Genomic DNA, 20,205 nt, shown 5'->3' on the forward strand with positions numbered 1-20,205 from the left:
TTTAACTGTAATGCCAAACTGATTATGCACCTTCAGTAAGAAATCTTTCAATACAACAATGACTTCAGATTTATGTTGCACCAAACAAAGCCAAGTGTATCTACTATGATCATCAACTATAGTAACAAAATAATGCTTCCTATCATAAGTGGGAACTTTATAAGGACCCCAAACATCTATATGGATCAACTGAAATATGGCAGTAGAGTGACTACCACTAACAGGAAATTTGAGTCTAGTCTGCTTAGCCAATGGGCATATTTCACAAGGCTTATGTGCATTGGTATTTGTCATAACTACTGGTATGAGATCTAAGACACTCTTAGATGTGTGTCCCAATCTCTTGTGTCAGATACTATCATCTTTTGCTTCCCGATCTGTTGATCCTGCTAGACAAGCTGCTATTGGTTCATCCTTCAAAAAATAGAGTCCGTTGTCCTCTTTACCAATCCCCAAGACCCTGCCAGTGTAAAGATCTTAGAAAACACAAAATTCTGGATAAAAGGAAACTGAATAACCAAGATCTCTAGTCAATTTCAAAACTGATAAGAGATTAAACTTGAAATCTGGTACAAAAAGTACATTCTTCAATTTATGACTTCTCAATATTTTAGTACTCCCAGTGTGTGTCACTTCACATATTCCACCATTAGGGACTTGAACACCACCATTTTCCCCTGAACTAGTTGTTTTAAACACATCATCTAGACATTCTCTATCGAATATAATATGATGTGATGCCCCTGAATCAATTATCCATGTATGTGAAAAAACATTGGATAATAGTGCAAGAATACCTGCCATATGAGCCTGAAAGTCACTTGAAGTACTAGCTTTGTTTCCTCTTCCAATGAGCTCCTGATAATGATCCTCAGAGATATATCTCCCTTGTCCCTTCACATCATTTGTCCCTTCTACCTTAGATACATTACTACTCGCATAAGGTTTAGTAGGCACACCTGCAGATCCCAAATTTTTCTTTCTTTGGAAGTCAGGTGGATACCCAACTAATCTGTAACAATTTGTCTTTAGATATCCTTTGTAACCACAATGATCACAAACAGATCCAGGTGGTGCTAATGGCCTTCTAGATTTATAATTTTGATTCTAATTGTAGTTCAGTTACTGATTCATCTGGTATTGATGTGAAGTGGGAGGTGCAATATTGGATCTTTGGTTTTAGTGTCTTCCTGCCATCATAGTCATGGAATATCTACTCCCATCTTCTACTCCCAAACCTCTTTGACTCTCCTTTTGGATTACTAGAGCATAGGCTTGATTAACAGTTAGGACAAGGGTTTTCAATAGTATATCACTTCTCACATGACTAAAACTCTTGTTCAAGCCCATTAGGAACTGTAACAGGCGTTGATTTCTCAACAATTCAATCGAAGGTCTAGATGCCTCACAACTACAGCCAACAGTGGGTACTAATGCATCTATCTCATCCCAGTAATCCTTCATTCTAGAAAAATAGACTGTAACTGAATTTGTACCTTGAGTTAATGATGCAATGTCCTTCCATAGTTGATAGATTCTGGTTAGATTGGATTTGTCAAAATGCTCTTTGAATTCATCCCAAACCTTCGTTGAATCTGAAGCATATGCAATACTAGAAACCAAATCTGGTGATACAGTTGCTCCAATACATGATAGCATTATTGCATTACATCTCTCCCACAAGCTAGCGAGGCTCCCACTGTACTGATTCTTCGTACAGGTTCCATCCACGAAACCAAGCTTGTTCTTACCAAGCAAAATAAGGCGCAACGATTTACTCCACAGAGTGTAGTTCCCTGGACCGGTAAGCTTGATTCCTATCAATGTCAGTCCCGGCGTATTTGATGTTTGTATAAAAAGAAGATGGTGAAAATCTATTGAAGGTTCACATGTCTCTGCTACTGGTCTAATCTGGTTGCTTTGATCTGGTGCCATTAATGATGTACCACCCCGTATCCGAAACAGACCAAAAATGCAGATTTTGAGAATTGCAGGTGCAACTTACGGTCACCATCCATGGACCGTAGGTCAGACCATGGCCCGTGCTGGTGGTCCGTGATTCACCACTGCAACCCCTCCCCAAACCAACTCAGAAAATTGGCTAAGTCCCGACTCATGGACAGACCCACGGTCCGTAGATCAGACCACGGTCCGTGGTCTGTGTCCGTGGATCGAGACTTCCTTACCCAACCTCTGACACAAAATACGGTCGACCAGCACGGACCGTCATTCGATGCACGGTCCGTAGGTATGACCGTAAGTGAGGGTCAGCAGTCAGTTAGATGAAAATTGTGGTTAAGTCAACTTCAGATGGTCATAACTCTTTGCACAAAATGCATTATGTGTCCCATGACCTATTGTTAGATAGATAATTGAATTATCTTTCCAACGCCACCAAGTTTACTAAATTCCAACATATGAGTAAAGAGTTATGCTCATTTTAGTAAAGCCCTGTCGGGCAGACTCGACCTACGGATCCAATCGACGGACTGTCGATTGAATGACGGCCCGTCAGTCCAATCCGTCAATCACTCCGACAGAAGTTAAGTCAGGGGTCTTTTGGTCTTTTCCAATTTCGTTTAACCCCTAAGATACGTCGTTTAAACCCTAAATCATGAGGTTTTAGTCAGTTTAAGCCTAGAAACATAACTAGAACTTACCTTAGTCAAAATCATTAATCAAAACATAGAAAATTAGAATCAAGAGAGGAGAAAAAGGTCAAGAACCCTAGTTCAAGAACACAACAAGGTTCCATCAGTTCCAGCCACGAAATTGAAAGATTTCTCTGTGAAATTCGTCACCAGGTATGTGGGATTTCACTAGTGGGTTCCTTTCGCCCATTAGGTCCCAAGAATTTAGTCAGATTCTTGATTCCATGATTATGAACAGACCTAGGGTTTTTAGAATTACAGCAGATCATCATGAATTAGTTGTTTAAATGTTCCAAATCAGATTATCATGTTATTGCTCAGTTTATCGCATGAATTTCAGAACCCTAGCTATGTATTTCTTTAGTTCTTGAATTACACATGCTAGGTCAGATATTTCAATATTCAGTTTTACATGCCTCAGTTTATGAATGCATCATTATCAGATTAATTGTTGCATTCTTAGTTTGCATGTTCAGTTTTGAGCTATCCAGTATTTACAGAAATTTAGTCATAACCAGTTAACCACTTAATTCATTGGGAGTATCATAATACCGAGTTGGACTAGGGTTAAACTTACCCATATAGTCCCAGAACTACGAGCCACGTAGGTGTAAGTCCCCTCTGTGGGCAACATCAGTTTAGTGATCACGCCAGCATGCCTCTATACCTCTGGCAGGGTATATTAGGTCCTCTCGATGGGGCGTATACATCGGACTCCACATTTAGCTCATGTGGTTTTATGTCGGTTATTAGTAGCTCCCATAGTTCAGTCAAACTCTTTTGCATTGACCATATTTTAGTACAGTCAGTATTCGGTCTCAGCATATTATAAATTTGGTCATTGCATCAGTTAGCTCAGTATTCAGTATTTTCAGTATCTATATCATGTCTAGATTATTTCATTGCTTTATTGCTTTGTTCAGTTATATGTTATTTCAACTTTACTCTATCCTGCATGCTCGGTACCTTTCAACTACTGACGCATACGTGCGCTACATCTTCTCGTGATGTAGGTTCAGGTTCTCAACATCCAGATCACGCTTAGATCGGTTCCCGATCTTCAGTTCAACAACATCAGTGGTGAGTCCTCATTCTTCGAGGACTAGTGACATGTTTGTCTTTATCGCTTTCAGTCTTTTAGTTTCATATTTTCTAGACTTAGTTGGGGCATGTCCCAACACTTCTAGTCAGCTTAGAGACTTATTTCAGACATAGTTAGATTCAGCTTAGTATCTTGAGTTTGATATTTCTTTTGTATTAAACTCTCATATTTGATATATTCAGTTATAGTATATGGGTATTCCCCATCTTTTCAGATTTATTTATGAATTAGCTTCCGTATCAGTTTATTATCTTTAGTATGCTCATGATCATGCTAACAGGGTTAGCTTGGGATCACTTGTGGTCCTAGGTCCCGTGTCTGCGTCTCGGGGGTAGCCCGAGGCCTGACAAAACTTGGTATTAGAGCATTAGGTTTAAGTGTCCTAGGATGTCTGAAAAGCCGCACTAGGTAGAGTCCTTTTCGTGGATGTGTAGTGCGCACCACCTCTAATGAGAGGGAGACTACAAAGTGTTTTAGGAAATCTTCATTTTCTTATTACTCTTATCGTGCGTAAGGTATGATCTAAATTCCATTCTAACTCGACGTTCTATGTTTCAGTGATCATGCCTCCTCGTAGAGCTTATGCTAGGAATGCGAATGCCAGGAACGCAAACGCAGCTCTTCCAGTTCCATATCAGGAAGTCTCAAATGCTGAATTCAGGAATGCCATTCAGATGTTGGCTCAGAGTGTCGCTAACCAGAACAATCAGCGGGTTTAAGCTCCTGTGAATGCAAATGGTGGATCAGCAGCAGCAAGGGTCCGTGACTTTGTTAAGATGAATCCTCCAGAGTTCTTAGAATCGCAGACTGGTGAAGATCCCCAGAATTTCTTGGATGAAATCAAGAAGATCTTTAAGGTGATGCAGGTCACTGGGAATGATCGGGTTGAGTTATCATCTTACCAACTTAAGAATGTAGCTCATATCTAGTATACTCAGTGGAAGGAGAACAGGGGTACAGATGCTGCTCATATTACTTGGGAATGTTTCAGCGAAACCTTTCTAGACAAGTTCTTCCCCATAGAGTTGAGAGAAGCAAGGGCCTAGGAATTTATGAACTTAAGGCAGGGCAACATGACTGTCCAAGAGTATGGGCTCAAGTTTAACCAACTCCCCAGGTATGCTCCTCACATGGTTGCTGACTCCAGGGCTCAGATGAATAAGTTTCTGTACGTAGTGTTAGACTTAGTGAAGATAGAGTGCAGGAATGCTATGTTGTTGGGAGACATGAACATCTCTAGGCTCATGACTCATGCTCAGTAGGTTGAGGGTGATAAGCTTAGGGAACGAGCTAAGGAGACTAAGAAAGCCAGAACAGGTAACTATGATTATTCTCAATAGAAATCGAGTGGTGGAAATCGCTCGCAGTTTCAGCAGAAGTCTTCGACTCCAGCCCTTTCATCAGCTAGTGTTCCATCCCCCAGGTTCCGTAATGATCAGAAAGGTAGGGCGTCAGGCTCTAAGTCTCAAGGTAGTGTTTCAGGCACCAAAACCTACCCAACTTGCCCTAAGTATAGTAAGAACCATCCGGGTGAGTGCCTTGCAGGTAAGGAGGATGCTTTGGGTGTGGTCAGTCTGGTCATAGATTGAAGGATTGTCCTTCAAGACAAGGTCAAAGAGGAAATAATGGTAGAGCTCAGTCTACAACTGCAGCAGCACCAGCAGGTCGCCTGACTCAGCAGGGTAACTCTTCTGGTACTGGTGGCGGACAACGCCAAAACAGGCTTTATGCTCTTCAGGCTCGTCAAGATCAGGAAGATTCTCCTGATGTAGTCACTGGTATGTTACGAGTCTTTGATCTTGATGTTTATGCATTGTTAGATCCAGGGGCTACTTTATCTTTTGTAACTCCTTACATAGCAGTCCAATTCAATGTTAGCCCAAAAACTCTTTCAGAACCCTTTTTAGTCTCTACTCCAGTCGGTGACCCAGTTATAGCTAGACGGGTATACAGAAATTACCCTGTCACAGTCTCTTAGAAAGTCACCTCAGCAAATCTTGTAGAGTTAGAAATGGTAGACTTCGATATCATTCTAGGCATGGATTGGTTACATTCCTGTTATGCTTCAGTCGATTGTAGAACTAGGATTGTTCGTTTTCAGTTTCCAGACGAACCAATCCTAGAATGGAAGGGTAGTAGCCTAGCTCCTATGGGTCGATTCATTTCTTACCTTAAGTCCAGAAAGATGATCTCCAAGGGTTATCTTTATCATCTAGTTCGGGTTAAGGATTCTAGTTTCGAATCCCCAACTCTTGAGGCAGTTCCTGTAGTCAGTGAGTTTCCAGAAGTGTTTCCAAAGATCTTCTCGGAGTTCCTCCCAATAGGGAAATTGACTTTGGAATTGATCTCCTTCCAGATACCCAGCCTATCTCTATTCCTCCTTACAGAATGGCAGCTGAGCTTAAGGAATTGAAAAGCAGTTGAAAGACCTTCTAGATAAGGGCTTCATCAGACCTAGTATTTCGCCATGGGGTGCACCAGTGTTGTTCGTAAAGAAGAAAGATGGTTCTCTCAGAATGTGCATTGACTATAGGCAGTTGAACAAGGTCACAATCAAGAATAAGTATCATATCCCCAGGATTGATGTCTTGTTTGACCAACTTCAGGGTGCTAGTCATTTCTCAAAATAGACCTCAGATCAGGTTATCATCAACTTAGAGTCAGAGATAGTAACATTTCGAAGACAGCCTTCAGAACTTGGTATGGTCATTAAGAATTTGTAGTTATGTCATTTGGACTAACCAATGCTCCTGCAGCTTTCATGGATTTGATGAATAGAGTGTTCAAGCAGTACTTGCACTTGTTCGTTATCGTCTTTATTAATGATATCCTCATTTACTCTAGGAATGAGGAAGAACATGCAAATCATTTGAGAGTTGTTCTGCAAACTCTCAAAGATCGCCAGTTATTTGCAAAATTTAACAAGTGCGAGTTTTGGTTACAATCAGTTGCCTTCCTTGGGCATATTGTGTCTAGTGAAGGAATTCGAGTAGATTCCCAGAAGATAGAAGCAGTGAAACAATGGCCCAGACCTACCTCTGCTACAGATATCAGAAGTCTCTTGGGTCTAGCGGGCTATTACAGACGGTTTGTGGAAGGATTTTCATCCATAGCCTCTACATTGACTAAGTTAACTCAGAAAAATGTTAAGTTCCAGTGGTCAGATGATTGTGAGAAAAGCTTCGCAGAATTGAAAACTAGGTTGACTACAACTTCTGTCTTGACTCTACCAGAGGGTTCAGATGGTTATGTGATCTATTGTGATGCATCCAGAGTCGGCCTAGGTTGTGTGTTGATGCAGCGAGGTAAGGTTATAGCTTATGCTTCCTGACAACTTAAGGTACATGAGAAGAATTATCCAACTCATGACCTCGAGCTTGTAGCAGTGGTGTTTGCACTCAAGATTTGGAGACATTACTTGTATGTGTTCATGTAGATGTGTTCACAGACCATAAGAGCCTTCAGTATGTATTCACCCAGAAAGAGTTGAATCTTCGCTAGAGAAGGTGGCTTGAGTTCCTCAAAGATTATGATATGAGTGTGCATTACCATCCGGGTAAGGCGAATGTAGTAGCAGATGCTCTTAGCAGATTATCCATGGGTAGTGTAGCACATGTTGATGAAGAAGTGAGAGAGCTAGCAAAGGATGTTCACAGACTTGCTCGCCTAGGAGTTCGCCTTATGAGCATATCAGATGGTGGTGTAACGGTTCAGAATGGGGCAGAATCTTCTTTGGTAGTAGAGGTTAAGGAAAAGCAAGATAGTGATCCAATCTTGCTTGAACTTAAGGGTGCAGTCCAAATCAGAGAGTGGAGGTTTTCTCCCAAGGGGGAGATGGTGTACTTCGCTATCAAGGTAGATTGTGTGTTCTTAATGTGGGTGAATTGAGACAACATATTCTCGCAGAAGCCCACAATTCCAGATATTCTATTCATCCAGGATCCACTAAGATGTACTGTGATCTGCGGGAAGTCTATTGGTGGAATGGTATGAAAAGAGATATAGCAGATTTTGTGGCTAAGTGCCCCAATTGCCAGCAAGTCAAGGTAGAACATCAAAAACCAGGATGTATGACTCAAGAGATTGACATTCCTACTTGGAAGTGGGAAGTGATCAATATGGACTTCATCACAGGTTTACCTCGTACTCGCAGACAACATGACTCCATTTGGGTGATTGTTGATAGGGTTACTAAGTCTTCTCGCTTTTTGGCGGTCAAGACTACAGATTTGGCGGAGGATTATACCAAGCTTTACATTAATGAGATTGTGAGGTTGCATAGGGTTCCTTTGTCTATCATCTCAGATAGAGGTTCTCAGTTTACCTCTCATTTCTGGAAGTCATTTCAAAAGGGTCTTGGTACTCAGGTTAACCTTAACACAACATTTCATCCACAAATGGATGGTCAGGCAGAGCGTACCATTCAGACCTTAGAGGACATGTTGAGAGCTTGTGTGATCGACTTCAAGGGTAGCTGGGATGATCACCTTCCCCTTATTGAGTTCGCCTACAACAATAGTTATCATTCCAGCATTCAAATGGCCCCTTATGAGGCATTGTATGGGCGTAGGTTTAGATCTCCAGTTGGTTGGTTTGAAGTAGGTGAAGCAGCCTTGATAGGACCAGATTCAGTCATTGATGCTGCGGAGAAAGTGCAACTCATTAGAGATAGACTTAAGACTGCCCAAAGTCGCCAGAAGTCTTATGCAGATGTGAGAAGAAGGGAACTAGAGTTCCAAGTTGATGATTGGATTTTCCTGAAAGTGTCACCCATGAAGGGGTGATGAGATTTGACAAGAAAGGAAAGCTCAGTCCCAGATATGTAGGCCCTTACCGGATCTTGAAAAGGATTGGTAAAGTGGCTTATGAGTTAGAGTTGCCAGCAGACTTAACAGTAGTACATCCAGTCTTTCACATTTCTCTTTTGAAGAAGTGTGATCCAGTATCTATAGTGCCATTAGAGAGTGTGGCCGTGAAAGATAGCCTTTTATATGAGGATGTACCAGTTAGGATTCTCGATCGTCAGGTTAGAAGGTTGAGAAACAAATAAGTCGCTTCAATGAAGGTTTTGTGGAGGAGTCAGCCAGTTGAGGGAGCTACTTGGGAAGCAGAAGCAGCCATGAAGTCCAAGTATCCTCACCTCTTTCCTTCCGATTCCAATCCAGCTTGAGGTAATAGTTCCTCATTAGTTTTTCAGTCATTCATGCATAAATTCAGTCTTAGAATCATGTTCCTTCAGTTTGTACTTACATTTTCAGCGTATTTGCATGTCGTTGGAACTCAGTTCAGTCAGAAATTCAGTTCTCAGTGTTTAGTGGTAGGGATTGCTGCCCTCTCCCTACATTTCAACTAGATTAGACTTCATTTGAGGACGAATGGTCCCAAGGGAGAGATAATGTAACACCCCGTATCCGAAACAGACCAAAAATGCAGATTTTGAGAAGTTGCAGGTGCAACTTACGGTCACTATCCACGGACCGTAGGTCAGACCACAGCCCGTGCTGGTGGTCCGTGATTCACCACTGCAACCACTCCCCAAACCAGCTCATAAAATTGGCTAAGTCCCGACTCACGGACAGAGCCACGGTCCGTAGATCAGACCACGGTCCGTGGTCTGTGTCCGTGGATCGAGACTTCCTTACCCAGCTTCTGACACAAACTACGGTCGACTAGCATAGACCATCATTCGATGCACGGTTCGTAGGTATGACCGTAAGTGAGGGTCAATAATCAGTTAGATGAAAATTGTGGTTTAGTCAACTTCAGATGGTCATAACTCTTAGCACAAAATGAATTATGTGTCCCATGACCTATGGTTAGATATATAATTGAATTATCTTTTCAACGCCACCGAGTTTGCTAAATTCCGACATTCGAGTAAAACGTTATGCTTATTTTAGTGAAGCCCTGTCGGGCAGACTTGACCTACGGATCCAATCGACGGACCGTCGATTAAATGACGGCCCGTCAGTCCAATCCGTTGATCACTCCGGCAGCAGTTAAGTCAGGGGTCTTTTGGTCTTTTCCTATTTCGTTTAACCCTTAAGATACGTCGTTTAAACCCTAAATCATGAGGTTTTAGTCAGTTTAAGCTTAGAAACATAACTAGAACTTACCTTAGTCAAAATCATTAATCAAAACATAGAAAATTAGAATCAAGAGAGGAGAAAAAGGTCAAGAACCCTAATTCAAGAAGGGTATATTGGGTCCCCTCTATGGGCAACATCAGTTTAGTGATCACGCCAGCATGCCTCTATACCTCTGGCAGGGTATATTGGGTCCTCTCGATGGGGCGTATACATCGGACTCCACATTTAGCTTATGTGGTTTTATGTCGGTTATTAGTAGCTCCCACAGTTCAGTCAGACTCTTTTGCATTGACCATATTTTAGTACAGTCAGTATTCAGTCTCAGCATGTTATAAATTTGGTCATTGCATCAGTTAGCTCAGTATTCATTGCATCAGTTAGCTTAGTATTCAGTATTTCCAGTATCTATATCATGTCCATATTATTTAATTGCTTTATTGCTTTGTTCAGTTATATGTTATTTCAGCTTTACTCTATCCTGCATGCTCAGTACCTTTCAAGTACTGACGCATACGTGTGCTACATCTTCTCGTGATGTAGGTTCAGGTTCTCAGCATCCAGATCACGCTTAGATCGGTTCTCGATCTTTAGTTCAGCAACATCAGTGGTGAGTCCTCATTCTTCGAGGACTAGTGACATGTTTATCTTTATCGCTTTCAGTCTTTTAGTTTCAGATTTTTTAGACTTAGCTGGGGCATGTCCCAGCACTTCTAGTCAGTTTAGAGACTTATTTCAGACATAGTTAGATTCAGCTTAGTATCTTGAGTTTGATATTTCTTTTGTATTAAACTCTCAGATTTGATATATTCAGTTATAGTATATGGGTATTCCCCATCTTTTCAGATTTATTTATGAATTAGCTTCTGCATCAGTTTATTATCTTTAGTATGCTCATGATCATGCCAGCAGGGTTAGCTTGGGATCACTGGTGGTCCTAGGTCCCGTGTCCGCATCTCGGGGGTAGCTCGGGGCGTGACAAATGATTTATCTCGAAGCTCAGCTTACGAGACTGCTATGTTCTACGGACGAAAATCAAATAGTTTGCGATCTCTGCTCTGATACCATAATAGAGTTGAGAGAAACAATCATAACTACTCATAGCATTCAACGTAACATTCAACGATCTGCTCACATCATGAAGAGATGGAAACTATATTATTAGAATTCTATTATTTGTGGTCTTCTACAATCAATGTATAAAACATATATATAGACTCTGTAACAGACTAATGACCGACCTACATCAACTTGGAAAGTAAATGACTAAACTGCTCTCTAACTAACTCCCCTGACCGATAATAGACTTATAGAAAATATCTAATAAAGTGAGAAGCAAATATTGTCGATAAAGTAATTGCAACCAACACAAATGTACCCCTTCCTGAAAGAAAAGTTGCACAAGCTGCATCTCAGAATTGGATGAACCATATTCCTTGAGAGAATGGTGGTGAGTGAAATGCATGACTCTCCCACTCGGCTGATTTGCACGAGCTAGAGGATGACTTGTAATAGCCAGAGTTTGTAGCCGGTTCTGAAGTTGTCCCAATGAATTAGTTTCCATTGAGAATTCTACAATTGCAGCGCAGTCGAAGTGACAAAGGTAAACATGATCATGGTTGTAAAATACCCAACAACCCAAAGTGGGAACAACTTTAGTACAAATTGAGCAAGAGAGTGAAGCAGCCTCACGGTTCATTGGTAATGAAAAGAACAAATGAAGAGGGTATTTCACTTTCAGGTTCAAAGTTGTTGGTATAGAAGCACATTCAACATGAAGATTGAAAGTACACGAATTGCAGCAATAGTATGATTGAAACAGATAAAGTTCAGAATCATCAACGCCACAAGCCGCACAATGAAACTCCTCATCGTCATTGGCCAACTGAAAGGGCTTTAGAACAAGAGTGTGGTCATAGTCTAGGGAAATTACTGCACAAATCATGAATAGAATAATCACAACGTAGGCAAGCGTAACCTTGAGCGTAGATTGTGACATTGCAAAAGTTGCACTTGATTCCACTCAAGTGACAATGCTGCACCAGATGACAATGGCTGAAGTGATTTAAGGTATCGTCACGAATAGGATTATCTAAGGCATCAACAAAAGCAGCTCTTAGAAACTGATTCATTCGTACTGGCTTACCCCTCCGCGGACATTTTGAGTTTTGTCAGCAATGTACATCACTATTTTTTCTCTTATGTTGTGGTGTGAAAATGTGTGTATATATAGAGATAGAACTCTTTCTTGGGAAGATTAAACAGTTTTGATCCATAAACTATTGATATGTTCTAAATACTGATAATCGTAATATCACAAAGGCCGATGCATACTGGCAAGCAAAGACAATATTCTTTGATTTCTACTACTCCCTCTACTGATCATAATTCAAAATACTCCCTCTGTCCAATAGATTTGGTACACTCCTTTAAATATAATACATACAATGTCTTAAAAAATGTAATAGGGAAATGACTATAATTAATGATAAGGGTAAATTAGGAATTAAGTATAAAATTATCTATGAATTTCATAAAGTAGACAAGTATTGTTGGAACTTGGAAATCTATTTTTAGTAATAGTGGAGAAGTATTGTTGGACGGAGGGAGTAAGTAAATTATTTAAAGTTCAAGAAAATTATTGGAATTTCTTTCCATATGTACTCTTCAGTTAATGAGGTTCTTAACTACTTTACAATTTTTAGGAGAAAAATTTGACAATTATCAAAAGAATAATAGTGGAAAGTAGCCTTTAATTTATGTCTTGAACATTTTTCTTAACAGATGTATCATATCCTAAACAATTCTCTTAATATGGACTAAAGGGAGTAATAATAAGAGAGATATAATCAGAAAGAAACAAAAAAGAGATATGCAGAGCTGAGTAAGCGGCGGAGCTATTAAGGACTCATGGGTTCATTTGAACCCCTTCAATGGAAAATTATATTATTTGTACATGGTTAAAATTATTTTTTATGTATATATTGTTGGAAATCACCCCTTTCAACTTCTCTGTGTGGTTAATTCTTCATATTTTGAACTCTTTTAATGAAAATCTTGATTTCGCCACTCAACTCTGTCACGAAAAGTGCTTTAATTAATGTAATTAGCATACATTAATCAAAACAGCTAAATGTGATTTGTTAGTGGAGAAATCAAAGCACATATATTCCTGATAAGTACAAGGTTCAATGTATTTAGTCATATGATATTAGAACTTGTTAAGAATTCATGGATCATGACAGTTCATCTTCCCAAAACAAAATGAAAGAGGGAGTATATAGATATACTTATGTCCCTATCAACAATGTGCATTGAAATTGATAATGTCCGCTAGGGGGGCAGTCATTGGGAATGAGTCAGATATTATACTCCCACATTCAACAATAGTTATTCACTACACTATTTTAAGATGTCCAATAATATTTGTCCATTTTATGAAATGATAATTTTATACTTAGTTTCTAATTTATCCCTATCATTAATTATAGTCGTTTCTCTATCACATTTTTCAAGACATTGTATTTATTATATTCAAAAGGTGATATAGTAAAATTACTTTTCTATTTATAGTTTCTTAAGGGATGTGTCAAGTCAATAGTGGACAACTATTATTGGACAGAGGAAGTATGAGCTACTTTTGCTGATGTACCATATCCTCCTCCTCCTTGTGGTTTTGATGATTCTAATCCTTCTCTATTCCAATAATACTATTGATGTGAGTCGTGAAATTCAATCTTCATGTTGGATGTGCTTCTATACCCATAACCTTGAACCAAAATGTGAAATATCTCATAATCTTTCCATCGACTATGCTAGAGTATACATATTTTCATACTCACCGTTGCATTTTCTTAACCTTGTTGTATAGGTGATGAGCCCGGTATGAGTGGCAAGTCATTCTTCATAGCTGTTAATAGTTTCAGAAATCTTAGAGGTATTGTTGTCTATTTCCACAACATCCAAAATTCATATCACTATGCTCTATTTCTATCTTTTTCATCCTCCAACAACGTAGTCATGTTGTCATACTTTGAGTTCTTAGAGGCTTGAATTTATGTCATAAGGTTTTGGGATATTAACAGCGTCTTAATATTGATCATACTAATTTATGAAAGAATCTATTTCAGACTTGCTTACGCTTTTAGTATTTAATTTCCACACTTTTTTTTATCTTATGAATTGTTTGTGTTGACTGTTGAGGTTTGTCTTACCTATTGATTAGGTTGGGTTGGTGCCATCAAAGAACCAGTTTTTTGGGTCATGACAGTTCACCACTTAGCCTAAGACACCGGTTTAGTGATCAACCATACAATTGTACCACAAACAAATTCAAACATAATGAATACACTAGCGAAAGAATAATTAGGATATTTTATTGTTTTTTTTCTCAAACTTCATTCGATAAAAATACTTTAAAGAATAAGTAGATTTTGGAAGTTTGGTCAAACAAGCTTTAAATTAATATACTAAATTAAGGAAAAACTACGCGAGTTGGCAAATATTATTAGGTTATTAGTCAATGAGAGTATAGTTTATTTTATTTATTGTCAGTAAATATAGTTTCAGTTTTTTTGCCAATAATAATGGGACCCACCACCTCTTTGTATACCGAACCAACAAAGATTTAATCGGCCATTGTGAATGATTTTATACAAAATCAAATTAATCTCACCTCTTCACATTCCAGATTTGTCTCCTAAAATCACTCTTTCACTTCCAATTTGAAATTCAAATTTCACTTTCTCCCTCTAGTCGTGTTTTACTTTTTGCAGGTAACCGCCTAAATCGTGGGTGAAAATCTTTTTTCCTCATTTTTCAATTGTATATGTATTATGCTCGTTAGTTTTTGGATTATTTTTTCTCAATATTCCCACATTACTTATCAAATTATCAGTTTTCAAAATCAAAATAGATGATTCAAGTCCATCTAAGACGATTACAAGATGTACACCATTGCATGTCAAGGTTGTTTGTAACACCCCAAAAATTTCTAGGTCAAGACTCGAACCATTCTTCGTTGAGAATAATATTTTTTTCCGAGTGATTTTAAATTTTCGTAGGTGTTAAGGTCACTAGATGTTACACCTCTAGTTTGAAAAAGAACTAAAGAGAAATTCGTTCAAGTCACCCGTCAATTTTCTTAAGTTTTGGGTCAACTTCAAATGACCATATCTTTAGCACATAAAGATTTAGGTTGTCCATGACGTATAAAATTAAAGGTCTTCCAGTCCTATTTCCAACGCCACCAAGTTTGCCTCAATTAGAGTTCTGAGTAAAGAGTTATGACTAATTTACTAGAGACACTCTAACCTGGCAGAAGCTCCGCGATGGCTTTGCGTTACGGAGTGATTACGGACCTCACTGTCTGTTGGAAAAATATTTTGACTTTCAAATCATTTTATTTATTTCTTTAAGGGTATTTCAGTCCTAAAATCCCTTAGAAGGTCATCTAAATTACCCTAAACGTGAAGAAAAATCAGTTTTGATAATCAAACCCTTTCATTCACTCCTAAATTTCTACACTCAAGAAACTTCAAGAAACGCTAAGGCTAGGGTTCGTCTTCCAAGATTTTCCTTCAAGTTTCTTCAAGAACATTTCTTCTATGTATGTAAGTTTTCACAGTGTTAGCTTTGTTCGCTCTCATGCCAATCATGCAATTTCATCCATAAATTTGATCTTAAATTTGATTGATTGAGATTCTTGATGAAATTCTTGAGATTTTAGCTTCATTCTTTAATAATGGAGTCTTGTTGAGTTCTTGAGGTGAGGGTCTGTGCGAATGAGTGTTGTTCTTGATGGATTTTGTGTGGGTTTCATTGAAAACGTTCTAGGTTTATGAAATTTTGTGAAATTGGGCAATGAAATTGCATTGGGTGTGAATTGAATCGAGTTCGGGAGAGAAAGAAAAGATCAGACAAAAATATACGCCCAGTTCCGCATCGCAGAGGCATTTTAAAATTTCAATCTTCAGATAGTCTTCTGTCTTGAAATTTATTTTGCAACCAAATATTTAATTTTATCTCCGTGTCGCGCCAGTGCTTCTTCAAACCGTGTCTTCACTCTCTTCTTATTCCTAACTATCTAAGCCTTCATTAAAGATCTTATATCCTAATCATAGCTCTTAAATTCACATTTCAAATCAAGGTAAAATTAAGAGGAAAGTTCACGAGGGCTTTTGAGTCAAATTGAGAACTCTTTCGAAATCAATTATAGTTTTGATTAAATCTTGAGAAAGTTAGACGAGAATGAGAAGAGTGGTATTCATGAGTTTCTATATTGTTATTGAGATCCTTGAGTTGAGTCGTTCATGTCCATAATTTTGCATGAACCCTATGAGTTGAGTATTTTTGAGATGAGTAGTATCGCTGAGTTTTGAGTTTTTGAGTTCTGGGTATTGAGTTTTCTATATGGTTATTGAGATCCTCGAGTTGGTTCGTTCATATCAATATTTCGGCATGAACCCTATTTTGAGTTACAAGTCTTGATGAGTCTTTGAAAGTCATTCATTGTGTTTTAAGCTGAGTTTTGAGGAATAGTTTAAAGAGACAATTTTGAGTAAAGTTGAAGGAAACTAATTATTCCCAAGTGTAATATTTTTACATTTTAAAATGGGAGAAATATTGTTTTCTATATGAGCTTATGAGGAGTTTTGAGCATTTCCTCTTTTAAGAGGAACTTTTGAGTAATTATCTCAAATTGAGGAAGAGTTTTGTTTTTAAACATAAGAGCACGAGTGTGTGTGTATATATATATATATATTATTGGGAGTAGTATTGATCACCGATATGAGGATGAGTTCAAATAACTCAAAATCCTCATAAACCATGTATGCCAGCATGGGTAAAGGATCATACTTTTTAGATGAATCCTTAGTGCCTTCGGGCAGATCTTAGTGGATCCACTTAGTTGAGGTGTTCTATATCCCGAAAAGGTATAGGAAATTTTTGTCAGTGTGGGTGAGAACATCACATAGCTCATAATGATGGTTGTCGGTTAGAAAATCTCCCAAATAAGAGTAAAAAGTTTCTTATTGTATTTTATACATCTTGAGTTATTATCTGCTGTTTTAAAAGATTTATATATTGCATCTTATTATCACCACTTTCATTTTATGATGCATATACATGTTTTCATTGTCATCAACATGCGCTTCATTGAGACTATTCACATTCCAACTATCTTGGGTGAGCATTCTTGCTTTTGGAAGGCTTCACATTTACTTCTTGTTTTGTTAAGTGTTGGGGATTATGATCCGACACATATTGGAGTACTAGAGGCTTTATAGATAGTTTAAAGGTCGAGGAGTCTCTCATTATTTCTTTTGTTGTTGAGGTGTTTTGAGGTCATGAGACAGTTAACTATAACTTGTTAATTATTTTTAGACATTTATTAGAGTTTAGTTGAAAAAATGAGTTTTTAAAGTTCAGTTATGCATTTGGAGTTCCCATTGTGCTTGAGTTAGTTTCTGCTTGTAGTAAGCCATGATAAGGGTTCGCTTGGGGACCAACAGTGGTTCTCAAGTGCCAGCCACGTCCAGGGTGTAGGTTCGGGTCATGACAAACTTGGTATCAGAGTATAGAGTTCAAGCGTCTTAGGGTGTCTATGAAGCCGTGTCAAGTAGGAACTTATTTATGGTTGTTAGGGCCCCACTTCTATAAAAGAGGGACTACACATATGTAAGAAAAGTTTCCCTTCTTTCATACTCTAAATCGTGTAGTTGAACTGTGTCATAAGGAATTTATTCTAACTCATGCTTTTCTCATATCCATTTGACTACCTCTCATACTCAAGGTAGTTGAAAAGCAAAGCCCAAATCCGTATCGAAGAGTTAATCTCAACAAAAATCTTGAGAAAGTCATGAGATTGTAGAGGGGCTTGGGAGAAACCTATGGGTGAGTTTAAGTATTGTGTTTCAAAAGAATGCACTCTTATTCATACAAATCGTGCGTTCAAGCTAAAAGCGAGATGTACTCTCTTCTCTAAACCTTGTTCCAATTGATCCTTATGAGGAAGTGCATTGTAGAGCTTGGGTAGTAATTGCACCCGAAAACATAGTAGGAATTACGATGTTATAAGCAATAGTAGTAAAGTGCCCAGAGTTAGAGGAAAGCATGCAGAGGTATAGTAATCTATGAAAGGGAGATAATGATCAAGAAAATTATGTTATTGTAGTCTTGCACCCAATAGGTTATTAATGAGGAGTTTTCCCTTATGGGTAGACTAAGAAATTATGAGTTTGTGTAGATTTCATGATAAGAGGTAGAGTAATAGTTACTAGTTAAGATGAGTTAGAGTATACTTTAACTAGAAATGAGTTTATGATGATGAGTCATTGTATTAGTAATGACCAAGTGTGGGTGTTGAATTAGAATGAGTATTCATGAGGTGATAGCTATGAACTAGGCTTATGATTTTTTGGGAGATTCCATGATATTCAGAGGGCTATAGAACTAGTTCGCCAACAATGTGTAGTGAGTGGGTAAATAGTTCTTAAGTGTGAAACGAAGTGTGATGGTAAATTTTAAGTATGAAGACCGAAAGATAAAAATTGACTACTTGTCATGAGGTCTTAGTACGCGAGTGTTTCTTAATTTGTATCTAGTAGTTGTAAGTTAGTATATTAAACGAGCAATCATATTGATATCCGAGTTTAGTAATAAACATTAAGCTTGGATTTGAGATGAGCGTGTGACCAAAAGGATGGAAACATGAGAGTGATTATGTTAGTTTGAGATCTGATCTAGTAAGTTTGATATAGAGTAGGTGAGGAGTTAAGAGGTTTGTTAATGAATGTGAGTGGTACAAGTATGTGATTCTAATTTTGAGGTAAAGAGTAGTGAAGTATGGCTAAGTCATTAGAGTAACAAGAGCATTAAGAGGTGTACCCGAGGCTATATGTAACCAGATGAGGTTCTAATTAAGTTTCTTATTTTCATGCATGCCTAGGGAGTATCTTTGTGTTATCAATGTGGAGTAGGCTGATGTAAGAATTATTTATTACCTTTAAGAGTTTGGTAGAATGATTTTATATAGTCAATGACGAGCCTCTTAAATATAGTTTAAAGATTCCTCAGTTAAGTTGATATGAATATATAAGGATGTTATTGGTGGGGAAAGAAGGTGAGGTCAGATTATTAACAGTCAGGTTAAGTGGCCATATAAGCCAATGAGAAGAGATTAGGAGAAGCATCTTAGAAAGAGGTCTTAGAAGGAGTCTTAGTACCTACTTATGGAGTGTTCTGTAGGCATGAGATAAGCCTTTCCCGAGTATTAGAGTAAAGGGAATGTAGACCAGTTTAGAGATAATGAAATAGATCCATAACTTTAAAGTGTCAACTCCAAACCTAAGGGGGAGATGATAAGATGAGAAACCAAGTCAAGTGTTGAGGATGAGATAATGATGTTTTCTAAATGTGTTTTAGAGGTACATCAATCCATTCATACTCTAGCGTATTCCTCAAAGTTCAGTCATTACAACATCCCATTGCTGTTTCTAATATTAGAATTGTGTCAATGACCTATGCTCATACACTTCAGAGAGATTCACATCTATGCTCAGTTTTCAGAATGAGGGGCAAATACTTTAGCCCATTGATCTCAATCTTGTTAGCCTCATGATATGAACCTATTCTTATAAGCACTCATGTACCATAGTATGTTCAGTCTCACAAATTCATGATCTACTCTAAATGGCTAGCAACATAATGTTATACCATGCATATTCTTATGTTAGAATTCTCAAATGAATCGTGCTTATGATCTTTCGCCCTAAAGCTCTTTCAGTGATCCCTTTAGCTAGAGAGGGATGTGGATGATAGAAGTTGAGTGATGATAGAAGGAGAAAGTTCACGTTTCTTATGTTGGTAACCTTATTATGCTTATCCCTTCTAAGTTTATAAAAGTGGAGGAAGGATGAATGAAGTTGTACTATGAGTAATAGTTAAGTGAGAGTAGTTAGTTACTTCCTGGTAGTAATGAGTACATTTTCAATTGGTAGAGATGATGAGAGAATGATAAACTCTTAGAAGGATTGGTTAGTAGGAGTTCATGGAGTGGCTATAATACCAAGCTTGAATGTGGTGTTCTTAACATGTGGGAAAATGCGTGATACATTAGGTGGTTCTTGATATAAGCTCAGGGTTGGCTGAATGTAGTGGTAAAGAGGAGTATGTTTGGGATGAGATTCCCTAATAAGACATAGAACCCGAATCTTGTGATTTGGATTAGAATAATCACTTTATGTTATACCTTGCAATTTTGAGTTAGGCTTGAATATGGTAAGAGCATACAATTAGACTCAGACCTTGGTAAGAGTAGTCATGTACCCTTGTGGTAGCTATGAGTTGCAGCTTATGAGGTGTG

General features: G+C 38.2%; 1 protein-coding gene across 1 annotated transcript; it reads right to left on the bottom strand.

Moving 5' to 3' along the window:
- Nucleotides 1–11,121: 11,121 nt before the first annotated feature.
- LOC125821733 (uncharacterized) lies at nt 11,122–11,971 on the bottom strand. Its single transcript, XM_049501112.1, has 2 exons — nt 11,818–11,971; nt 11,122–11,771 (listed from the first exon to the last, which is right to left on the bottom strand). Exons 1-2 carry the CDS (start codon nt 11,969–11,971, stop codon nt 11,122–11,124), a joined length of 804 nt encoding a protein of 267 aa, XP_049357069.1.
- Nucleotides 11,972–20,205: the final 8,234 nt, after the last annotated feature.

This window comes from Solanum verrucosum, unplaced genomic scaffold, assembly GCF_900185275.1.
Source record: "Solanum verrucosum unplaced genomic scaffold, falcon-dt-bn FXZP01000210.1, whole genome shotgun sequence".
Lineage (NCBI taxonomy): Eukaryota > Viridiplantae > Streptophyta > Magnoliopsida > Solanales > Solanaceae > Solanum > Solanum verrucosum.

Bases quoted from the DNA above. Each gene is read 5' to 3' on its own strand.
- LOC125821733 (XM_049501112.1), bottom strand. From the start codon at position 11,971: ATGAATCAGTTTCTAAGAGCTGCTTTTGTTGATGCCTTAGATAATCCT. The intron at 11,772-11,817 runs GTTACGCTTGCC...TGATTTGTGCAG, and splicing joins TGTCACAATCTACGCTCAAG to TAATTTCCCTAGACTATGAC.